The sequence below is a fragment of the Gekko japonicus genome, unplaced genomic scaffold (assembly GCF_001447785.1).
Source record: "Gekko japonicus isolate JY-2015 unplaced genomic scaffold, Gekko_japonicus_V1.1 scaffold354, whole genome shotgun sequence".
Classification (NCBI taxonomy): domain Eukaryota; kingdom Metazoa; phylum Chordata; class Lepidosauria; order Squamata; family Gekkonidae; genus Gekko; species Gekko japonicus.
Genome location: NW_015161415.1, coordinates 1,108,834 through 1,134,536, shown reverse-complemented (window position 1 = coordinate 1,134,536; position 25,703 = coordinate 1,108,834). Strand labels below are relative to the sequence as shown.

Sequence of the window (25,703 nt, the reverse complement as noted above, 5' to 3'; positions counted from 1 at the left end):
CGCCCGCTCACCGCCGCCGCCACCGCCACCTCCACGCCATCCAAGCCGGAGCTGATGTCTCGCTGCCGCTGCCGCCATTGCCGTCGCCATCTGTCTTCAACCACCACACAGGCAGGGTGCCCCCCACCCTACTAAGGGTGGGTACCCATTTATCTACTTGCAATTAAGTTGCTTTCGAACCGCTGGGTGGGCGTTTGCTTAAAGAGCATATCCCTAGCCAGTATCATATAACTAATTCCTTTGAATGACCACACCACTTGGACCAAGAAATCTGCAAATTCTGCACAAAAGTCCCAGGTTTGCAGAAATACATATATATATATATTTCTGATATTAAAATACCCCTAAAAGCAGATGTTGCCAAAAAACCCCCCAAACCTTGCCTAGCAATAGAACATGCCACAAAAAGGTATTGTTTATTTGTTTATAAAGATAGGGATTAACTGATGGGTAGGGCAAAAAATGACCAATTGGGTGAGTTGGGGAGAGGGGAATGAAAATAGACCTTAGGCCAGTTTGGCGAGGGGAATGAAAATTGGGAGTGACCGATTGGGTGGCAAGCGGGAGAAAGCCACAACAAAGAATAAAGCAGTGGCTGGGAAGGTAAATGGGATTTCTCCGCCACTGCCAGTTCTCACAGGTCCCCCTTTTGTTTTCTACAATTTTGTATTAAGAATAAGCTTGCTTTATCTTAAAACAAGTAAAAGTGCCATACAAACATCATTTTAAAAACTCTTAGCTAAAGTGGAGTGGATCCAGCTATCCTTCAAGGAGCCTTCCTCCAATGGAAATGCCTCTTTATTTGGAGGAAGGATCCTTAGGCTAGAGAAAACCTTCAACCTTTGTTCAGTGAAGTGATAGGATAGGGATCTACCCTATTAAGTTACTTTTATACACCTCTGTGATGGCTTAGATTTTTAACCTACCCTGTGTTAGTCCTATGAGCCAAACAATACCACACAAGTCACAAGTCTTCTATGACTGGGACTCCCAATGTGGTTTTTTGTCTTAAAAACTCTCAGTATGAGAGGGGGCAGTGTGCTGGAGTACTAGGGAAGGTACTCTGTGGGTGCGTTCAGACGGGGGATTTACAACGGTTAGGGTGCCGGTTCCAACCGGTGTACTTACGGGCGTTCACACGGCGAACATCTGCCTCCCGTCCCTAACCATTGTAAATCCCTTTAAACCATTGCACTCTGCCACTAGGTCCCAAGTGGTGGTAAACTGAGTGCAACGGTTGAAAACGGTGCACCCCGGCGTCTGATCGCTCTCCAAACGTTGTACAGCCACTTCCGTCGGAAGCCTGAGGCTTCCGGCTTTCCCCCGCCATTTTTTTAAAAAAATAAGCGATATGCGCTCGGGCGAAGCTTCGCCCCGAGCGTTTGTTAAGAAGGGGGAAAAAAGCCCTTACTTTAACTTCCTGGAGCAGTCCGGGACTACAGGGAGGCCAGGTTGGGCTTTAAACTTTAAAGGTAAGTCCTTACCTTTAAAGTTTAAATGTAATGGGGGGGAGGGTTTGAGCATGTGCAAAAATTGCCATTCTCTGAATGGCTGCCTATGCGCATGCTCAAACTGTCCTTAAAAAACCCAAAAAACGCCAACGCCCACAGAGTGTGAGGGATCCGCAAAATGGAAGGTAAGTGTGATCGCGTTTCTGCTGGCATAAACTGCACTGGTTCTAACCGGTGCAGTTTATGCCGGCAGAAACGCCCCGTCTGAATGCACCCACCGTGTCCTTCGGACCAATTCACTGATCAGAAATAGCCCCTTTGGCCATACTGTGCCCACGTTTGTTCCCTGCTGCAGCTAAAAGTTGCCATGAGGGGGGTATTTCTGATCAGGAAAACTACTCAGCGAAAAGAGTTTTGGAGTTTTTTGGAGTCCCCAACACCATAGCCATAATCCGTAACCTGTGTGAGAATGTGAACAGTAAAGATGCTGGAATAGATGTACCAGTGGTCTTATACAGCAGGGTTCTTATGTTTTTATCACACACAAGAACTAAAGACAGAGTCACATGCCAGGAGTTCCAGATGCAGATCTCTGGCATCACGTTCAACCTGTTCCTAAGAATAACTGCTGGCATGACTGGGTCAAAGTGAATGGGCCTGAGAGCAGAACTGTCTCCTGCAAATTACTATTTGGCAAGATGTCAAATATCATTGGAAAATATATAACTAAGCCTCTGGTATACGAGTTCAACAAACATAAAGAAGGGTATGGGAAAAGTCACAGTTACAGAAATATTCCGAAAGAATCAAGGATCGCTTTTCAACTATTCTAGCATAACAAAAGGATGGCTGCACATCCCAAATGCTCAGAGAAGTTGAAATACATAGTACACTACCGTGATGGCACAATACCGGACTTCAAACTCACTGAAGCTCAGCCTAGTTTCTCCTACAGCCGCTACACTCCAGAAGCAGCAATAGCATGAAAGACAGAACTGGAGGTCGGAGGAGGTAATAAGCTATCACTTTTTCAAGTCTTCTTCTTCAGCATAGACACAGAAGTGAATGGAAATTCACAGCACATTCACCCAGTCCTAATAAAAGCAAGGCTATTAAGCCTGCTAGTGTTTGAAGTGTCACATCTTCAGCATCCAGCCACTACATAAAAGCTCTCCCTACTGGTCTCATTCCACAGGAACAGTTACATCAAAGAAGCTCAGGAGATGCCACTGTCCCAATTTGAGAAGTGACATGTTAGACTCTAATTTAACTGGGAATCAAGACCAACATTACTCAAGCATACATCGCTGCACAGTAGTTCTCACTTTCATCACTTTCACTTTTGAATATGAATTACCATTTTAATGTAGAGTGCAATATTTTACTTTGTATCCGATCATTGCCTCTTTTCTGGGAGAAACACAAATGACGCATAGCCAGGTGCCTGCACGTGTGCTTTGTAAGCAGGAAGTCTCAGGTGCAAACTCTAGGCTCTCTAGTTAAAGGATCTCAGGTAACAAATTTAGAAAGGACCTCTACCTTGGAAACGTTCATCCAGCACAAGCAGGCAGCACTGAGCTGGACAGGTAAAAGGTTTCATTCAATACATCAGCTCCACATGTGTATTTACTATTTGGCATTGAGCAACCAGTGCGCCTGGTATTTTTATAGAGAAGAGCACAGGCAAAACATGACATGTTCCTGCTAGTTATATTAGTGCTCATTAGCAGGGCCCAAAGAACCAATACATTCAACAAATAAAGTATCTCCTATGTTTTCAAACCAATGAAATCACGGTGGCATAGTGGTTATGGTACTGGACTAGGATCTGGGAAACCCAGCTTAAATCTCCCATGAAATCTGTTGGGTGACCTTGGGCCAGTCAAACGCTCTCTCAGCCTAACCCATCTCACAGGGTTGTTGGACTATAAAATGGAGGAGGGGAGTCTGATGTTTACTATCCTGAGCTCTTGGGAAGCGATGATGAAAACATACTGAAGAAAGAAAAATGGACGTTTCCCCATTTTAAGCCCTATATTTTCCGGTGCAATCCTAAGCATGTATACTCAGAAGTAAATCCCACTGGGTTAAGTGAGACTGACTCTCTAGGAAGTGTGCTTTGAATTCCAGTCTAAAACACGGTGATGAAAACAACTTAAAATATTAGAAGGAATTATACCAAACTCTTCTTATGTGAGTTAGACAGCAACAGATTCAGAATCTGATAGGATTAAGTTATTTGCATAGATGCTTCCAAAACTGACCTTCATAGAAGGTTTTTGCCAGGTATGCTTTTTGTTGCAAGAGTATTTGTGTACTTACTTAGACTCAGGTGATTGTATGGTATCTGTATCTTTCTCTGATAGAGGGATACAGATTGTAAAAAACAACGCGGAGGGGAGACATTAACAGCCAAACATTTCTTTAATGAGAGCTACTTCTGAATAATGAAAAATATCTTGAGCTACTCCCTACCATCAGCATGCTATAGCGCTGCCATGTCTATTTACCTGGCTGGCAGGGGGTGGGAGGGAGCCTTCCAGGAGTGGGGGGGGCACGCGCGATGTCATCACACCAAAATGCTGACGACATTGGTGCAGGAGGGAGCTGTTCAGGGGTGGGCTTCCCCCACAGGCCAGGTGGCCGGTGGCAGATTGGAGTCCCTGAAACTGGAGGAAATCCTGCCCTGACCGGAGTCTGGCAACCCTAGCATGCTACCAAATTTTGCTCTGTCCTAGAAGGAGAACATGGACTAGGAGTAACACTAGAAATGAAGCTATCAGGTAAGCAGAATAGGGAAATATCCTATGAAATAAAAGTTTTAAAAAACACCAAAGTCTAAGGAAGATATTTTTGTAATCTTGTCTTGTGTCTTCTACAGTTTTACAACCTACTCTGAAGCAGCTAGTGAGCTACTGGTAGCACAGGAGCTACTTAGAGAGCCAATTTGTTGTAGTGGTTTAAGAGCACAGAATTTAATCTGGGAGAACCAGACTTGATTCCCCACTTCTCCACATGCAGCTGCTGGTGTGACCTTGAATCAGTCACAGTTCTCTCAGAGCTGTTCTCTCAAGAATGGTCCTCAAAAGAGCTCTCTCAGACCCACCTACCTCACAGGGTGTCTGTTGTGGGGAGGGGAAGGGAAAGGAGATTGTATGCCACTCTGAGAGTCCAAGTGAAGTGTGGGGTATAAATCCAATCTCCTCCTATGATGATGATAGGGTTGCCAAGTCTTACCTCTTGCTGGAGCGGGGGACTCCCGGCTGTTTCCTGGAGCGCACGCGTGTCGCAACCACGTCACCCAGAAGTGACATGATCACGCTGGGCACGCTGGGGGCGGGGCCACAACCATCCGAGGGGAAACCATAGTTTTCCCTCGGATGACCGTGGCCCCGCCCCCAGCGTGCCCAGCGTGGTCGCGTCACTTCTGGGTGACATGCACGTTACGTACTTTGGGGTTAGGGTTCCCCCCAGGGCCCAATCCACTGGCGGCGGTGAACGGGCCTCTGGGGCAGGGGTTTCCCTGCCCCCCCGGGGGACTTGGCAAGCCTAGATGATGATGATGCTGCTGCCCTGGTTAATAACAAACCCTATGTGGGGTCCTATGTGGCTGCACTGAAACTTAAAAAAATAGCAAGGGATCTGTGTCCTTGTACCTCATGAGTAAACTGGCCCTAAAACCCCAGAAGCTCCAAAACAGTTAGCTGAACAACAACAAACCTGGGAATTCAGAAAACCTGCTAAGCCTATTGTTACAATGTTCCAGAAATATATTGTTATTTTAGTATCATTTTTAAATGGATAAAGAAATCTCTTGTCTTCGGGGAGGGGGAGGAGAGGGAGTGGTTTGTTCACAACAGTTCAATCATAAAAAAAATGGGCTGGGGGTGGCTGAGAGTGTGCAGGACAAATAAAACCAACAGAAACATTATGTATGAGGAAAAAGCCAACTTGAAATTGCTTCCAGAAAATAATCAATGGAAAAGTGGTCTCAAAAGACCCCCCCCCCCAAAAAAAAAAAATGGAGAGGGAAACAAAAACCTGAAGTGACAACTAAAGGCACAAAAATGCATGAGGAAATCAGGGGATAAACTAAAGCTCTATAGGGCTACAACTGATGAAAAAACTTCATGCAGAAAAGCCCTAAATTTAGGGATAAAATTAAAAATCAGACTGTAGCTTAGTCAACAGAATGTGTGTCATCTTCCACTAAAGGGTACTGAGTTTCTGTGTGTACAAGGTGCTTCTCAGTAGAACTTATCATTATTAGTATCATATCACTTCATAAAACTCTCATCATGCTTTAGTGCTATATTCTATAGTTGCACTGAAATATTCCAAAGAGACATTCAGAAGAATTCAGAAAAGAGACATTCAGAAAAGACATTGGAATATTTCACTGCAACTGTAGAATATAGCACTAAAGCATGATGAGAGTTTTATGAAGTGATATGATCTTCGCTATCATACTTTAGAAGACATCTTACTGTTTCACGAGGTCCTGTTCAGATGAAGCCAGTCGAAAAGAATTTGTATTCCGGAATACTTCATCAACCTGCACCTTTTTGGATCTCCTTTCCTTCTTTGTATCATTGTCATTTATACATGGTTTGACATCAGCACTATAAAGTTTTTTCCATGTGCTTTGAGCATTGATTCTCTATAGCGCTTGCATACAGCTTGTTTTTTCTTTTGTATTTGGAGCTTTGGAGCTGTGATTCTCTTATTGCATCCCACCTGGAGGTTGGCAGCTTTAACTTCTGACTAAACATGATTGGACTGCACAGCTGAAACTCTCAATGCACCTAAGTGGAATTTCTGTTGAAATCATCATTCTGAAGAGGTGGCATAGAAATATCCTTAAATAAATAAATTAATTAATTAATAAGGAAGCAGTTATACCATTCTAAGCCCATTGACTTCAATGAATTTAGAAATGTGTAACTCAGGCTTAGAATAACTCTGTAGTTATATCTTATACAGGTCTGTAGATGGTCATAATTAATTAAAATGTATTAATTATGCTGACTTCTAGAAATCACCCATTTCTCATGTCATTATGCCCTACTAAGCATCATTAGAAGTATCTCTCCTTTTCTCTGATTTCAAACACACAACTTTCACTTCATGAAATTCTGTAACTCCCTATGTTCAAATGGCTGAAAAGGGAAAAATGGATTTGAAATCTATGCAAGGTGTCAGTTCAAATTGATGCAAATAAATTCTAGTGCAACATTTTTTGTCAGTATAGACATAATAGTGCCTGCTGCCAAAAGGTAACTTAACATGTTTATGCAAAATGTGGGGAAATGAACACTTTAGAATATATTTTAACAGTTTATTATCAGGTGGGAGGGAGACTGGGAAATGCATGTATATTCTCCTGAGGAATGTTTTTCCTCTCATAGAGTACAGAGCAGGCCATTAGCGCACAAAATAAATTCTACCCTCATTATAAAGGAAAAATGGGTAATGAATCTTATAAGTATGTACACAAATGTGCTAGGCAAGGAGTTATTTCACATATGGGAAGGGGATGGGAGAACAAAGGGCCTGTAAAAATGTAGCCAAGATATTAAAATATGAAATGTAATCTCTAAGCCATAGTTATTTCTGTTATCTACTAAGGAGTTCATGTTATTTCATACAGCATATTTTAAGAAGATCTTTTCCCTCAGAGATAACTGGATAAAAAATAACTGTCAGTTTAAATTTAGATGTTATAATATTCTAAAAGCTCAAATCAGATGTACCAATGAAACTATGATTTACTCACAAGTAAATATTATAGGACTGTAATCTATCTGTTCAAGATAATCGTGTTAAAATAACAGCCTCTTTCTACACATTTCAAAGAAAAGTTCCATTCTATAGCTAATTTCCTGAAGCCTACAGTTCTCATAGGTTAGCCAACTATTATATCATTACTCTTTCAAAAAGGCTTTTGTAGCATACTATACTAATAGTACAGAATCATCTCCCCAAAATAAAAGTGAATAAAAGTGGAAAATTCCAGTTGTGACAGTTCTTTGTCACCGGAACCTGATCCTGTAGACTGATATAAAGACATGGTGCTTCTAACAGCATCTTGTTCTGACATGGTTAAAGTGTGATTCAATGCCTGATACATTTCCAAAAAACACACCTTTTTTCAGCTTTATAGACATCTTTCATTGTAACTTCCTTGGCTACGGAACTAGGCAAACTATATGTTACACAGAAAAAGACTTCCTTCAATAAAGGAAGCCTTTTTCTATTAGAATAATTCATTCTCCATTTCTCCCTTGAAGGAAATTTAGCAGCTGAGACTCACAGGATTCAACTTAGCCATAGGTAGACAAAGGATTCAACCCCAAATCTCGTGCTCGATACTATGAGCTTCTGTGCTGTGGCTGGCATAAGAGCACTATGGCCTAGCAGTTACAAATGTAAGGTGATTCATGCACAGAAACAGGCATATATGTTCATGGATTGTTTTGATTGAGCTTTGCATATAATGGGAGCAGGGAGGAAGCCAGATATACCACCTGGGACAAATGCATAGATCTGTAGAAAGATTGGTAACACTGTCAGATTTAAGAGGACCAGTCAAGAGTCATGGGAAGGGGAAATAATTTAACACACACCCCTTCCTCTGTCACAGGAATCATACTGTCACAGCCATTACTCTGATCATGTGTTCATTACGGTAGTTTTGTAGACCAGGAATCAGCTGTCATTAGAATCTCTTGCGCATAGTCACTGTATGTATTGTTAGATTCTTCTAGGCTCAGATAACAGTAACAGTAACATGAGGTGTTAAAGCTAATCATTCACTAATAACAACCCCATCCACTGAGGCGTATATCAAACAGACATAGGCAGTTAACAAAAACTGAGTAAACTGACAGAAGTTGCTTTCTGCTGATATAAAACTTTACAAAGAAACAAGGAAGACAGAATCGCATCACTGTGTACTCATCTCAAACAGATAAGCAACATGCAAGGGGAAAAGGAGGTAGAAATCAAAACAGATTCCCAAATAACAGACTTTAGTTATACATCCACAGATGCATAGAGAAAGTGTGGAGGGAGGGACATTTTAAAGGTGGGTTGAGGAAGTGTCATCAAGGACAGTTCTGGCATGGGAAAGACAGCACTGGCAGGGGATGGAGGGTTGGAGATAATTACTTAGACACAGGGGTCATTTTGTAGAGCTCATTAGCATACAGTATGCTAATGCTGCAGGAGCTCATTAGCATACAGTATGCTAATGAGCTACTAGGCTGTTAGCATAAGAGCTGATTAGCATATGCAACACCCCCTGGCATCACCGGAAGTGATGTGATGTCAAGAGGGGAAGCAAAAGGGGGGGCATCTTCAAAATCCTCCCCTTCCCTTCCGCAGCGGGGGGGGGGGAGCACAGAGAGAAGGGGTTTAAAGTTTCACTAGAGTTGGGCCACAGAAGGAGGAAAGAGGGAAGGAAAGAGAGAGAGAGAGAGTAGAGAGAAGGAACAAAGGAAGGAAACAGTGAAAGAAAGAGAAGGAAAGAAGGAAGGAAAGAGGAAAAGAAAGAGAAGGAAATAAGGAAGGAAAGAAAGAGAGACAAAGGAAGAAGGGGGAAAGAGGAAAAGGAGAGAATGAAAGGCGGGAAAGAAAGGAGGGAAAGAAAGAGAGAAGGAAAGGAGGGAAAACGGGAAAGAAAGAAAGAAAGAGAGTGAAGGAAAGAAGGAAAAGAGAGGAAGGAAGGAAGGAAGAGAAGGGAAAGATAGAAAGAAAAGGGGGAAAGAAAAGGAAAGGAGGGAAAGAAAGCGGGTAAAGAGATGAGGAGAGGGAGGGAGGCTCTCCCACTCACCCCCAATCAAACCCCACCCACCCCCACAGATCCCTCACTTACCCAGGGAGGTGATGAGGGGGCTTCTTCAGCGCTCCAGCGCAGGCCTGGAGAGGCAGCTGGGGACCCTCTTCTTGCCTCCCACAGGCCACAGCGCTCCGGCGCGGGCCCGGTAGGTGGCAGGGGGACTCTTCTGGCCTCCCGTGGGCCGCAGCGCTCCGGCGTGGGCCCAGGTAAACAGCGGGGGGCCCTTTCCTGACCTCCTACGGGCCGCAGTGCTCCGGCACAGGCCCGGGGAGGCGGTGGCGGGTCTCTTCTGGCCTCCCGCGGGCCGCAGGGCAGCGCTCCGGTGCCGGGCTGAGAAACGCAAGGGGCGGGGAGTGTCTCCTGGCCTTCCCCGGGCCGCAGCGCTCTGGCACTGGCCTGAAGAGATGGTGGGGCCTCCTCTGGCCTCCCCTGGGCCACAACGCTCCGGCACTGGCCCCGGGAAGTGGCGACAGGCCTCCTCCGGCCTCCCCGGGGCCGCAGCGCTCTGGCGCAGGCCCCGGAGATGCAGCGATGTGCCTCCTCTGGCCTCCCCAGGGCCACAGCGCTCCGGAGAAGGCCCCAGGCAGGTGGCAACGGGCCTCCTCGGGCCTCCCCGGGGCCGTAGCGCTCTGGCGCGGGGCCCAAAAAGGCAGCAATGGGCCTCCTTGGGCCCCAAAAGACCCCTGTTTAGACAACCTCTATGTCAGTCATGCATTACGTGAAAATATGTTTGAAAGCTATTTGACAAAGGCTTAACAATTTCATGAATTTTGACTTTTCTCTTTGAAGGACAAACCAGGCAGGTGAGCACTAATGTGGTGTAGGATCTGGGAGATTCTGCTCCTCTCATGATCCAATTTTCCATGGGAACTTCTGGGGTGACCTTGGGCCAGTCACTCTCTCTCAGCCACTTAGCCAACTATCGCACAGGGTTGTTGTGAAGATGAAAGGGAAGGGAGAACCAAATGCACTTCTCTGAGAACCTCGGACAAAGAGTAGACTAAAAATACACAACAGGGAGAAACAGACACAATAAAAACTGTAAAAATTCTTGGGATTATATTTAACACAACAAAAATAAGGTTTGTGGAAGAGAAAAGAATATGTTTACTCAGGTTTCAGAACAGCTAATAAGCTTCCTGTGTTGTGTATCAGACATGTCTGAGGGCGTATCTCTTGGCAGTAAGCACAGAACACATATGAAAAGGGATGGATACATCATTTAAACATACAATATTTCAACTTAAATATAAGTTTCACTGAAAAACAAAATGTTACACTGAGATAATTTCCCAAAATTAAACATTTATGGGAAAAGATACAAAATCAGAGAAATCAGAACAGCACATAAACCTTACATTGCTCCCCAGAATACACAACAATACAGCCAAAGCTAAAATTAATAGGATTTAATAAAGAGAAATAGTTTTACCTTCACTTCCGTCTCCAGGAGGATGATAAAATGAGAGCCCGAGAGATATGATGGCTGCAATTTCCAAGATGATAAGAGTCACATCCTGTAATGCTTCCCAGACTAACTGTAGGAAAGTTTTTGGCTTCTTTGGAGGTATAAAGTTTTTCCCAAAAATTAGCTTTCTCTTATCTAAGTCAGCAGCAGTGCCAGGTAATCCTAGAAATAAAAGAAACAAATGGTTTAATAGTGACTGCCAAGTATGTTAGCCCCAACATTACTGCATTTTCAAACCAAAACTTTCATCCTGGTGCATTTCTAGTGTATTAGACCTCCCCTTGGGAAAACCAGATGCGGCCAACCTATTAAAACAGAGACTTTTTGTATGCTTACTGAGTTCTCATAGGTTCTCGGCAGGTGTTATACCCTGCTGAAGCCCCTCCCCTCCCCAGGCCTTGCCCCCCCAGGCTCCACCCTTAAATCTCCAGGATTTTCCCAGCTCTGAGTTGGCCACCGTAGGTCAGTAGTACATTCTGAATCCTGTTTCTGATAGCAGCAGAAATACTGCCCCTCCCTACACAGCTTAGTCTCATTAGACCCCCTTCTGATCTTCCAAATGCCAAACGTATGTAGCAGTGAAGGTCTGCAACAGAGGAAGAGAATAAAATGCCTGTGACATTCAAAAGCTGTATGTTTTTTAGCCTCTCTGGTGGTTCCTCCCACATACGCCAGCCTTTCCTGGGAACAATTTAATAAGCAATGGAGGTAGTAGGGCAGAAAGAGGGTAGGTAGATATCTTTGCTATACGACAATGTGAGATATTTCCATGCTCTTCTCCCAAACACACTTTCCTCCCACATCATATAGACTGTTGTTGTTGTTGTTGTTCAGTCGCACAGTCGAGTCCGACTCTTCGCAACCCCATGGACCAGATCCCGCCAGGCCCTCCTGTCTTCCGCTGTCCTCTGACGTTTGCTCATATAGACTCATATAGACTTTTAGCATACCTTAAAATCACCTGCCCATACTTTAAAATCACATTGTGCTTAGACTCAGACTTAGAAGCCCATCCTGTACTTCAGGTACAACTCCCTAGTCAAAGGGTGGCAAAAGATATGGTGACCATTCACCAAATTATATTAAATAATAAAGGCGTCAATTTTAATATCTCTGTTTTAAATATTTAACTTCCCAGACAGCATCTTCTGCTCACAAAAAGCAAGTCCTGATACAATGAATTCCTTATATTTAAAAAAGTTATATCAATAATTTACCTAAAACTTGAGAAGGGGAATTCTTTGCACAGTAGGATATGCACATGGTACAACCATTTTACTAGGGATTACTAGCATTTGCACAGCTGTATCCTAGGGTTGCCAACTCCAGATTGGGAAATTCATGGAGATTTGGGGGTAGATCCTGGGGAGGGGAGAATTTGGGGAGAGACCTCAGAGTATAACTGAAATTCAAGCTCTGCGGGATCTTCTAAGAAAAGAAGAGACAACTGAAAGCAGAGGGGAAGGAGGGCGGGTGGTGTGAATGCACAGATGACCACTCGAAGATCATCGGTTACAGGTAAGCAACCTGTTTATCTTCTTCGTGGTCTCTGTGCATCATACCTCTGAGAGACTAGCAAGCAGTACACACCTACCTGGAGGAGGGAGCTGAAGGTCCTAGACTTGCACCGTATGCAACACTGCCCATTCCATCATGGAACATCGATGAAGACGCCAACACAGGGCGTAAAGCTTCACGAATGTGTGTGGGGGGGGGTGGCCCAGGCTGTTGCTTGACAGATGTAGTTGCAGACAGAGAGGCAGATAAAGGTAGGTTGGCTGTTGGGTGGGAAGGAAATTGTGTTGCCAACTCCAGGTTGGGAAATTCCTGGACATTTGTGAGGTGGAGCCTGGGGAGGGTGGGATTGGAGGAGGGAAGGAACTACAGATCAGTATAATGCCATAGCTGGAGGAGAAAAAGAAAGGGGGGGCAGAAGGGAAAAAGAGTGTGAGAGAGGTAGAGGGAGACAGGAGGAAGCAAAGGTGTGAGGAATAGGATAACCATTCCGCAAGTTTCTTGCGGGTCTCCACTTGTTATTACTCTAAAAGAGTTAAAGCAGTTCCTGCAGTCTTCCATTAAATCCACACATGCCTTTGATGTGTATGCCAGGGATTTCACTGGAATGATACCTTTCAGTGCTGCTACTACACTCTCCCCCATACTCTCTCTTTAGCTCAGAAATAAAAGCCATAACGTAAGTATCTGTCGCAAACAGTTCATAGCACAGTGAACAAATAAACCCCCCAAAATCAGCTTAATTTTCCATGCTACATGAAAAAAGTCATAAACAACTCCACAGTAACAAATCTGGGTAAACCCAAACAAAAATGACTTCTTGTGGCACTATATTCAATGTGGTAAGACAGCATTCCTCTTCCCTCATCGATGGAAAAACACAAGAGCAGCTGCTAGAAAGCACACTGTATTTTAAAGCTGTTTAGGAAGATGATTTGAACATGATGTGTATGGATTTTTGCCCGAAAGCATAACTGAGTAACCATACGTTGTTATTTTTTTTAAAAAAGAAAATGCTTATATCATCAATCTTAACTAAAAGACACTGCAAAGCACAAAACAATACTGTGGGTTATTCTGCAGCACTGGCATGAGCTCTTGACCCCTCCAAGGTAATAAAAGAATGGTGGGGCTTACAGGAATGCATAGATACGTGTAGTGAAAATGGAAGAGGTAATAAAATTAAAAGGCTAGCAATGTGGTGACTCTCACTGAGACAAAGAGTAAATTATAACAGCACAGGAAGAAAACAGTCACCATGGTGGGAGTCTAAAGTCCAATTTGAAATGTGCCCAAAGGTATGTTACTTTTTTTAAAAAAAATTGTTATATGATATGGGGAGGGGAACCCTGATTTTTAAACTACTACCTTTCCCCCAAACAGTTTGCCATTTGGTGTGTGCATGCATGTATATGTGCTGCTGCTGTTTGAATAACAGAGGTCAGCACTGGTGCTGAATTTTCAGGTCAGATTTTCATATTCAAGTGACAATGGCAGTAGGATTCAAGGACAGGGATTCCACAGAGTATTATTTATTTGGAAATTAAAACCCAGCATTCAAAAACCCAGCTAGAGCATAAAGCAACAGAAAACACAAAAAAAGTCTTAAACATATCTCAAATTAGACTATAAAACAGGGTTGTTATTGTTTTAAATCAGCCCTTACTCAGATTTTCCTGGAGCTTTAGCACATTTGGGTCAAGGTTGGAGCTTCCTTGAGTTTGATCAGACAATCTAAGGAAAAACAGGTTGCTTACCTGTAACCGATGATCTTTGAGTGGTCATCTGTGCATTCACACCTCTGGGATATAGTGCGCCTGCGCCGACCTCGATTGGCTCTTCTTGAAAGTGAAAGGGATTTTCGTGCCCACTCCCTCGTCACGCACCGGCCCCACTGCGCATGACTAAGGGAGGGTCACGACAATCTCGCCAGTTCCTTCTGACCAGTGCAATCAGTCTCAGAGTAAGAAAAGAAGAGATGACCGAAAGCAGAGGGGAAGGAGGGCGGGTGGTATGAATGCACAGATGACCACTCGAAGATCATCGGTAACAGGTAAGCAACCTGTTTATCTTCTTCGTGGTCTCTGTGCATCATACCTCTGAGAGACTAGCAAGCAGTACACACCTACCTGGAGGAGGGAGCTGAAGGTCCTAGACTTGCACCGCCTGCAACACTGCCTGTTCCATCATGGAACATCGATGAAGATGCCAATGCAGGGCGTAAAACTTCACGAATGTGTGGGGGTGGTGGCCCAGGCTGTTGCTTGACAGATGTCAGTGAGTGACGGACCTCTCAGGGAGGCTGTAAACGTGCTTACTGCCCAGTGGCAAGAGCTCGGAGCGGGCCCGGGAGTGGCCGTTTTTCCAGTAAGTAACACATTTGGATGGTTTTCATAATTAACTTAGACATTGTCCCTGTCAGAGGGGCGGTTCCCCGAGGCACTGAAGGAAGCGATGGTTTGCCCTCTCTCTTAAAAAAGCCATCACTGGACCCGGCCGAATTGGCCAGCTATCGACCGGTGTCCAATTTGCCCTTTTTGGGCAAGTTGATTGAGAGGGCGGTGGCGACACAGCTGCAGGGCTTCCTAGATGACACTTCCATCCTCGACCCATTCCAGTCCGGTTTCCGACCCGGGCATGGAACGGAGACTGTACTGGTCGCCCTTACTGACGACCTCCACAGACATCTGGATCGGGGCGGCGTGGCGGCACTGTTGTTACTCGATCTGTCGGCCGCATTTGATACGGTCGACCATCAGTTGCTTGCCCGCCGCCTTGCCGACGTGGGGATTCAGGGGCTCGCGCTTCAATGGCTTGTCTCTTTCCTCCAAGGTCGGGGACAGAGGGTGGAATTAGGGGAGCAGCGGTCCCGGAGGTACCCGCTTGAATGCGGTGTGCCTCAGGGGGCAGTGCTCTCCCCGATGCTATTTAATATCTATATGCGCCCCCTCGCCCAGATTGTCTGGAGGTATGGGCTTGGGTGTCATCAATACGCCGATGACACCCAGCTCTATCTGATGTTGGGTGGCCAGTCAGACTCTGATCCAGAAGATCTGCATCGGGCGTTGCAGGCCGTATCTGGATGGCTCAGGCTGAGCCGGTTGAAGCTGAACCCGGCGAAGACGGAGGTCCTGTGTCTGGCCCGGAACGGAATGGGACTGGGGCTCCCGCTCCCGACCTTCGATGGGGCGCCGTTGGTGCCAGCTTCGGAGGTTAGGAGTTTGGGAGTGCTCCTGGACTCCACCTTATCGATGGAGGCCCAGGTAGCAGCCACTGCCAAAGCGGCCTTTTACCATCTTCGGCTGGTGCGGCAGTTGGTTCCCTTTCTCAGCCGCGAAGACCTAGCCACAGTGATCCATGCGACGGTCACCTCAAGGCTAGACTACTGCAACGCTCTCTACATGGGGCTGCCTTTGTCGCTGATTCGGAGGCTGCAGCTAGTGCAGAATGCGGCGGCCAGGCTGGTTGCTGGTGTCTCGAAATGGGACCACATCCAGCCTGTGCTCAAAGCGCTGCACTGGCTGCCTATAGCATTCCGGATTCGCTTCAAAGTGCTGGTCGTTACCTTTAAAGCCCTACATGACCAGGGTCCAGCATACCTGAGGGACCCCGCACTTCGGTCGGGGTCGCTACATCGCCTCGCGATCCCGGGCCTGAAAGAGGCCAGGCTTGTTGCCACTAGGGCCAGGTCCTTCTCGGTGGCGGCTCCTATCTGGTGGAACGAGCTCCCGGAGGAGATCAGGGCCCTGCGGGACTTGTTGCAGTTCCGCAGGGCCTGTAAGACGGAGCTCTTCCGCCAGGCTTTTGAATAGGAGCCGCCGCCGCTACCACTACCATCAACGAGGACCGTTCTCACAGCACCGCCGGAGGTTGAGTGGCAAGGAACATCAGGGGCCACTGGAACCTCCTCTGTAAATGGAACCTCCCCTGGAATGGAAGGGGCATGTGCAATATAGAGAGAGGGTTTTAGGCATGCGGGATCCTTGGGCATGTCCCATGTGTGGATTGTTTTAAATTGTTTTATTGTTTTTTATCGCACGTTGTGCCTTGTGGTTGTAAGCCGCCCTGAGCCCGTACGCGGGGAGGGCGGGGTATAAGTGGAATTAAATAAATAAATAAATAAACATTGCGAAGAGACCTCTTCCCCTGCACGGGTGTGCTAAAGGAGACGAACAAGGCCGATGACTGACGGAATGACTTTGTCTTATTGGGGTAGAAGAGTATAACTCTCTTAACATCTAGAGTATGAAGCCGGCGTTCCTCAACACTCGTAGGGGACGGGGAAAATGTCAGAAGAGCAATGCAAGCTTGTAAATGGAACTCGGAAACAACCTTGAGCAGGAAAGAGACATCCCAGGCCAAGGTGACACCATCATGTAGAAAAACCAAATATGAAGAGTCGCAACGGTGTGCAGACAATTCGCTCACTAGTCTTGCTGAAGTAATGGCTACAAGGAAGGCAGTTTTCCACGAGAGAAGCTGCAGACTAGACGCGGCCATGGGCTCAAACAGTCCCCCCTTAATCTGGACAGCACTAGAGGTAAGTCCCAGGAGGGAGTCGGCCCATGAGGCAGAAGAAAGAGGCAAGTGAAACCCGTTAACACTGCTTTTCTCGCGGGTGAGAAAAAAACAGAATAGCCATCCACTGTAGGATAATTGGCGGAGATGGTGGCCAAAAAGACTCTTTAAAAAAGAGGAACTAAGACTCAAATCCAGGTGGGTCAACAAGAATCCAAAGATTACCCTAAGCCCGAAGGGGGCAGTGATAAACCCGCTGACTCGAGATGAAATGAGAACTTCTTCCACTCCCCTTCAAAGGCAGTGCGTGTAGCTGGCTGCCAACAGTCCAACAGGACTAGGTCAATCCTGCTTAATACTGTGCTAGGGAATCCACAACGTCGTGAGCTCGAGATGTGGTACCACGTGAAGCACTCTGCCCTCCTAAGCTGGGAGGTGATCTGGTGCCTGGGGAAAAGGTATGTATGTGCCCCAGGACATGCGGAGTAGTGTTGAGAACCAGTGCTGACGTGGCCACCATGGTGCCACAAAGATGCATTCAGGTTGCTCCTTCATGATCTCACTGAGCACTCTGGCAAGTAGAGGGATCGGTGGGAACAGGCACACGTGCCTGCGAGACCATGGGAACAGAAGGCTGTCCCCCAGAGACATTGGGGCCTGTTCTCCCCTGGAACAGAACCGGCGACACTCAGCATTCTGTGTCATGATTGCCCTGGCAGGGCGGGCTAGGCAAGGTACAGAGTATCCAAAACCACAGGCTGAGGTCAGAGCACCAGATAGGCAGAGAAACAAAAGCATAATCCAAAATATCAGGTCACTTGCACAGTCTAAGGTTTACCGGAGATTGGCAGTCCAAGTTGTAAAGCCAAAAGCCGTTGTTCAGAGTCAGGTTACACATTCCAAGGTCAGGAGTCAGAAGAACGATGTCCTGCAGTCCGGAGTTAAAAAGCCGAGGGAGTCAAGCAGGAAGTCAGGAAACAAAATGCAAGGTCCGAGGTGCAGCGATTCAATCATGTGATCAGTTGCCAGCATGAGGTGGGTAGTGAAGAGGGCTTTCTTAAAAGCCCGTTCCCTCTGTTCCTAATTGCCGGCTGATTACAGAGACCTGGCTTCAGTTAATACTCGGGACTCAGAGGACGCTTCCCACACATGCGTGCTTCCCTGAGCCGGGTTGTCAAATCCCATCTCCTTTGGTCTCGTAAACGAGCTACAGGTGGAGGGGAATCAGGGGGTGTAGAGCTTGTGCTCGGCTCTGCAGGAGCGGCTCCAGGTGCGAACCTTTCTGGCAGTCGGTGTTCATCCTCTGCAAAACTTACATCCAGGGGTGCAGGGAGCTCTTCCTTGGATGTGGAAGGTGCAGAGTCCCTGGGATCAAGGTCCACTGGGTCAGGCGGCATGGTGGGCATGACATTCTGACGCATTAGAAATGTATCGATTTCTGGGTGACCCCCACCTGTGGCAAATCAGTCATAGGTAAGCCCAGTCGAGCTCTCACTCATGGAGGGATGAGCCTCCCCTGCTTAGAAAGTCCACCTGCACATAGAGTGATCCTAGCAGGTGAGCAGCAATGAGGAACATGTCCTGGGATTGATACATGGTCCAAATCTCCTGGGCCAGTGGAAAGAGTCCCCTGGATGCTGTCCTACCTTGCCTGTCCAGGTCACACAGTGCGGTGGTGTTGTCTGCCAGAAGTGCCACTGTGCGGTGGGCCACAAGGTGACGAAAAGACCTAGGATATACAGGATGGCGAGCAGTTCCAGGAAACTGAGGTGATTGTAGGCCACATGAGGTTCTCATGTGGCATCCAGGCAGAAACCTAGGAGGTGAGCCCCGCCATCCCCGCAGGGATGCACCGTGGTAAGGGCAGTTCTGGGCTGGGGCTGGAGTTACCTATGTAGGGGATTCAGCACTTGCACAGGTAGCACAAACCATAGAACTTGGGGCTGCAATAGCGAACGGAAATGTTTGAGGAACAACAGCTGCAGTGGCCTCAACTGTAGTCCAGCGAGGACAAGTACCACTGTGGTGGCAGCCATCAGACCCAAAGACCGTTGGATCTGCCATGCTGACGCATCTCTCTGTGTTCTTATCAGGCAGATGAGAGCGATAATGTCTTCCACCCTTTTTGGAAGGAGAAAGGCTCGACAGACAGTCAAATCCAAAATTGCTCCGATAAACTGGACTCTCAATGACAGGAGGATCACTGACTTTCAGCAGTTCACCCTCCGGCCCAACGCATCTAGGGTAACCAGCGTTAAATCCACATGGTTGAACAGGGTTTCTCTGGAACTTGCTACCAACAACCAATCGTCTCTGAACGGAAAGATCTGTACACTCTGAAAGCGGAGATGCGCTGCGATGACAAGCATCATTTCTGTAAAGTCTCTGGGCTCTGTCGAGAGCCCAAAAGGGAGGGCTTCGTACAGAAAAGGCCCTCCGCAACTGCAAGATGCAAAACTTCCCATAAGCTGGGTAAATATTCATATGAGAATATGCGTCCAGCAAGTCCTGGGTCACCATCCAATACCTTTGTAGAGAAGGGAAGGACACGTCATAATTTTGCCATTCGGAATTCCCGATAGGAGATAAACTGGTTGAGTCCCCAGAGGTCCATAACAAGACAGAGTTTTCTGTCCCTTTTTGGGGACTGTAAAATAATGGGAGTAGAACCTGTGCTAATGTTGTGATGTCAGAACTGGTTCTGTAGCGTCCTTTGAAGAAGGTTCTGAAATTCTTCCAGAAGCATAGTGGATGGTGGAGTAATTATGAAACTGGGGCCTCAGGTGCCTGGTAATTCTAAGGGGTACCCCATTTCGATATGGAAAGGACCCACTGGTCCGATGGTATTCACTGCCAAGCAGGCAGGTAGGGAGACAGGCGGGTAGGGCGACAAAAATCAAAGGCTCTGCTTGGAAGCTTCAAAGTCTCAGCCTTAAGCTGAGGGATGGGGGACAAATTTGATGTGTGCCCATAAGGGCGGGAAGACACAGTGGGTGAGCATTGCCACTGTGCTTCCGGAGATGACTTAAGAGAGAGTTCATGAGACCAGGGCTTGTTCCAGGACTTCGCCATGGATAGTTTAGGAGCTGACATGACTCCTAAATTGCACGACATCTGTATCTTTGTCAAGATCTTGCAGGACCGTATCAGTCATGGTGCTAAAAATGGAAGGTCCTGCGGCAGGGCAGTAAGACGCAACCATGCATAACGTCAGAGGGTGACAGTTTTTGGTAGTGTTTTGGTGGCCGCATTCAACGTGTGTTGAGTCACATTGAGCTGATGCTTAGTCAGAAGCATTCCCTCCTTTTGAAGCCTGTGAACCAGACGGTTAGAGACCTCAGGGAGGGTTGCAAGAAATTCAGACATCTGCTCCCAGGGAGCAAACTGATAACTCCCCATACATGCCGTGTAGATTGAGGTCTTGATGCCGACAGTTCCCACAGAACAAATGACTACGTCTGCCCTTGGAGAAAGAGGTGTTACAACAGAATTAGGGAAAAGGTGGGTACACAGAAGTTTAGCACCCTGCTCCTGCACATTATATGCATAATCTACCCTCCGGCTCGATGTGGGGGTGGATGCCGGGTAGGGGTGTCCATCTGGACAATATCGAACATGGGACGGGTAGGGGTGTCCATCTGGACAATATCAAACATGGAACCTGTCACAGTGGGCGGAGGTTGCACCGTAGACAGAGTGAGCACCTGTCACAGTGAGCGGAGGTTGCACCGTAGACAGAGTGAGCACGTTAGTCATCTGTTGGGCAAAAATCTCCATAGGATTTAAGGTCATCCAAAAGGGAGATTGGGAGATCACCGCCCACTTGTTAAGGTGGCGCGGGTTCCAATGGAGGATTGAGGTTTTCGTTCCCTGATTGGAAGGAAGCATCTGAAGAAATGGAAGCTCAGACGGCTCAAAAAAGACATAGGCAACATCAGTACCGATGGAGTTGGATTCAATGGACCGTAAAATTTTAAAATAGCCAGGTGCGACGGTTTGGGAGGTTTGCCCATCGGCCTCGATGGTTGGGACCTCGCAAACTCCGGCGTCGAAGGGGGATCTTGATACTGGGAGGGTAGACTGATGGTCCCATTCCCTCAAAGGGGGATCCCTAGGCTGGGGATGGGAACCACGGCATACCACCTGTAGGTCCCATACAAGCATTGCCAAAACCGCTGGTCCCAGGGGGGCGGTGGTGGTGGGTGTATCGGTGCTGATGGCTGTTCTCGATCATCAGATCGGGGCTGTGACGGACGGACCAAAGGCTTCGGCTCCACAGTCGGAATGTAAGCTTTCGACACTGGAGGACTGGGGGGAGATCCATGAGAAGTCTATATCCTGCTCTGTCGGCGAGGTACACCTTGTGGCTGCTCTCAGCACAGAGAGTCAAGTGAAGCAGCCCCCATAGGATTCGGTGCCTTAGCCCTCCCAGGGGTCAGAGGAGTTTGCACAGGGGGAGTTGTCTTATGCTTTTTAGCTTGACTGGCCGAGCATCCTTGCCTTTCCTGCATTATGGAGGGAGTATAGGCATCGGACAAAGATGTCTGGGCCAAGCGTATCAGCATTGGGCAGTCGACATCTATATGCGTCAGTATTGGGAACTGCGCAGTCGTCGATGCCGAGGCGGCAGTCGACATTGATGCATGCCTTGAAGTGTCCGGACAACATCGGTGAAAGCACAAACTCCAAAAAGGCAACGCGAAGCCTGGCAGCTCTGTTCTTCCTCGTCTGCTAGAGAACTTCGCACAAGGAGCAGAAGAGTCCCCTCGGTGCGATTCCCCGAGTCACGAAAAGACAAAGCTCTGGGGAATTACAGCTCTGGGGAGGGGTGATCTTACTGCCGCACTTAAGGCACTGTTAAAAGAAACCCCACCTCTTGGCCATAGGCCGGGAGAGGGGAGGGGAACACACTACAGAGTCCAAGGAAATAAATCCGTAGAAACAAAGTCCTTTCACTTAACAAAGTAAACAAAAAGAAAACAAAGAAAAAACGAGACACAGGCCTAAAACCCAATTTTTTTACCGACCGAAGCGGAGAAGATCCTACCAGCGCGGCGGTCAGAAGAGAACTGGCGGGATTGTCGTGCCCCTCCCTTAGTTATGCCCAGTGGGGCCAGCGTGTGACAAGGAAGCGGGCGCGAAAATCCCTTTTGCTTTCAAGAGGAACCAATCGAGGTCAGCGCAGGTGCACTATATCCCAGAGGTGTGATGCACAGAGACCACGAAGAAGATCATATAGCTCCCTTATTCTAAAGGTGTGGAAGCTTCTATGAGCCATAGGCATAAACTACCGGGGGGGGGGCCCTCTGGTCTCCCTCTGATAGGGATGCCAGTATCCTGGTGGAGGCAGGGATCCCTATTTTTCAGGCTCCCCCCATATGCCAGCCCTGCCCCCAACAGTCATTTGTAGCCCTGCTTGGAAAGAGCAGGTGCCGTTCATGCATGCCCTGAAAGCTGTGAATTTGCAGCTGGCAGGGCAGGTGCCATGGTGCCCACTCTTTTCATGCAGAGGCTGTGTGTGCCTGCCTCACAAGCCACAAATTTGCAGCTTGCAGGGCAAGTGCCATGGCACCCACTCTTTTCAAACAGGGGCCATACATGCTTGCACACACACACACACACCTCTGGGGAAATTGGAAAGTCTATGCTCTCCACCCAAGCTGCACTCTATAAGACTTCCTAATGGAACACCATCTTCTGGGCCTCAAGGTCCATGCAGAGATACCAACCTCCAGGTGATATCTAGGGATCCCACAGAATTACAGCTCATCTCCACATAATTTCAGATGGTGCCCACCCATTAGAAATCATCAACACAAACAGGATTCAAATACAAATTAACATCAACCCAAGACCTTTTATTTATCTAGAATTTTATTTAGAAAAATTCTATGCCAACACTCAAGAAACCTGCTCCATGAAGCTTTCACATGATTATCAGTTTGAGACTTTATCTGATCTCTGTTAAAAAGTGAATAGTTGGGGAAAGCACAAATATCACTAAACTACCCACCAAATGGACTATTTGAATTTACGTAGCTGTGAAAATTAAACTAAGCAACTATTCGAGAGATGACACAGCTTTGCCAACTGTGACACACAAAATAAAGTGGAAGATTATAGGCTGTAGTCTTCTACTTTATTGGCTAATTTCTTAGGAATTCTGGAGGGGAAGAGGGTGAACCCATACTTGACAAGCTAAAAAAAACCCCTAAGATATTTGGGCCGGGAGGGGGATGAGAGTTCTTGTGCATCAATATTCATCCCTTCAAAACAATCACATTTCCCAAGTGATCATACATCTTTTATTCATCCACATCAGAAGTTGTAACTTGATATGGTTAAGTTCTATAAGCCATATAACTGACATACTTGGCAGTTGGCCTGGTTCAAAGTTATTGTCAAAATGTGTTTTACTGTGACTGATTTGTAGACTTAGGCCCTGTTCATACGAGGCGTTTTGGGCCGGGAGGGGGATGAAATGGGGGCAGAGCAAACAGGCGCGATCCCACGGCAACATCTGGGAATTGTTGCCTGCCCGTCCCTGTTCCGTCCCAAACGCCAATACTGCGCAGCAAAAAACCCCACCTACCTAGGTGGTTGTATCCCTTGAAGCGGCTCAAGGCGGGCCGTGGGATCGGCCGGCGCGTCCTTGCGCCGCTGCATCTTGGCCCCCAGCCGTACTGCGCATGCTCGAGCATGCGCAGTTCGGCAGCCTCCCCCTCCCATCGGACTCTCGGTCCCCGGCATCTGATCGTGCCGGGGAGCGATGCGCCGTGGCTGAGGGGATCCATAGGATCCCGCTGCGGCATCTCAAGTTCAGTGCGGCTCTGATTAGCCGCGTTTCAGCCGTCCCGTGTGGCAGGGACCTAAGTTATACAAACTCGCCTCACTTTGTGTTCTAACAGTATAGTTTTAAAGTAATTTCCAAGACTTTAGCAATGAAATGCGGTTAGTGCAGAGAAGGACTAGTGGGAAACTCCCATTCAAAACTCAGTTGAGAATATCAGCCTCACCTCAGAACAACCAACTAGAAACTACCCACTGAGACAATGTCATTTGTCAGACCTTACCTCGTTGAAACATGCTTTTAGATTTTTGATAAAGTATGCAGAGTGGTAACTTCTCATCTCTGCTATTAACAATCATGAGACACAAATTTGCTGTAATCTGGTTAATAGTAGTCTTTCTGCAGTGTCTAACACAGCATCATGTATTCCTCCTAAGATCTGGAAATAGCATTTTATCTTTGGAAAGGGTCCTGGACTGGATTTAGAGAGGGTTCTGATAGAACCCCCTGAAACTGATCCATGGCTCCTGGTTCTTCCACAGACATTAGGCTTGTATCCTTATAAGTATTGTGAATGCTTTCATGTATTATATGTGTGTAAAGTGCCCTCAAATCACAGCCAATTTATGGTCACCCCATCAGGTTTTTGGTTTGAAGTTAGAGTTGCAATATTTGGTCCCATCTTTCCTTTCCTTTCTCCGCCCTGCCCTGCCAACTCTCCTCCTCTCCCTTCTCGGGAGGCTGGCCTCGCTCTCTCACTCACCGTGAGAGCTGGACTTCCTTCTCTCCAGGCTGGAGGTTGGCAACCCCATAATTGGTGGGCACGCGGGGTGGGGCAGAAGGTAGCCTCAACTAGACTACAAAAAATCCGGGAGCCAGCCCTGATACTTATCATTTTCTGAACCCCAGCATCATACTGTTACTGGGATTCAAGAATATCAGAAAATGCTAATATTTTTTGGGTTTAGTATATTTTTTTGTGCATACCCCTACTGTTGAGTCTTGTGAGCAAAAATTCCACTTTGTGAGCTTGCCTACATTTTGTTGTGAGCACACCTACATTTAACTATTGTGTAAAACAATTCAATAATAAAAAGGCTTGAACTGAACATCCAGTGCATTGGCTAGAAATATAATAAATTCAAAGACTGAGGAAAAGTTGTTTTCACTTTGTAAGAACCAGGTTGCTACCCTGAAAAAAATATTTTAGATCATTTAATCTATAAACAATAATGCAAGCTGATGAAAGGCTTGTACCACTAAACTCAGAAGAGAAGTCATTTGAGTTAACAGCAATAAACAAGCCTTCTACATCCAAAACCTTGTACAGCAAATATCTAAAACTTAACAGAAGCTATACAGATGAGTGATTATGCATTCACTGGTGAAGCCTCGCTATCTGACAGTTAATCTTAAAAAGCATACCACCAGAATTTCAAAACTCAGATCTGTCAAATGCAGAGAGGTTAGAAACTGTCAATCATGAGATTGCGGATATCATGGACATGAACATTCATGTTATTTACAAGGCACAAGAATTATACATACCGTAGGTACCTTTGCAATAACACACATAACTGACCACTAAGCTTGCTACCTATTACAAATACATGCCCAAACCAGTCTTAAAGAATTCTAGTTAGAACAAGTCTGACAATAAGAGTATTTACAAGTAGGGTATCCAAGAGGGCTCACCAAAGAGAACTCCAACTCCCTAATATCTCCTTAATCCCCCCTCCCCATCACAGCCCCTGCAACCCTGCTCCATTGAAAGTAGGGTTGCCAAATGTCTCTTACCTCCTTGGCGGGGAACCCCAGGCTATCTCCCGGTGCGTGCGCGCCGCACCTACATCACCCGGATGTGACGTCGCACGCTGGGGGCGGGGCCACAGCCATTTGAGGGGAAAACTCTATTTTTTCCCCTCAAATGGCCATGCCCCGCCCAGCGTGATGACGTCACAGGGAAGCGACGTGTGTGCTATCATTCACCTCTGCTTTCTTAGTTCTGTATTGTTTGCTCTTTTTGAATGCTTAGTGTGTTTGTAATTAGGGAAATACTTTAATAAAAAACTATTTAATTTACTCTTCAAATCTGGAGTTTTCCAACTGTGACGGACCTCA

At 46.7% G+C, this 25,703-nt stretch overlaps 1 protein-coding gene across 1 annotated transcript in view; it reads right to left on the bottom strand.

Moving 5' to 3' along the window:
* Nucleotides 1-25,703, bottom strand: part of LOC107124162 (plasma membrane calcium-transporting ATPase 2-like) — a 265,585-nt gene that overhangs the window by 161,150 nt on the left and 78,732 nt on the right. The window contains 1 exon segment of the mRNA XM_015427552.1: nt 10,724-10,921. Within this exon segment, the coding sequence (XP_015283038.1) occupies nt 10,724-10,921 (198 nt within the window).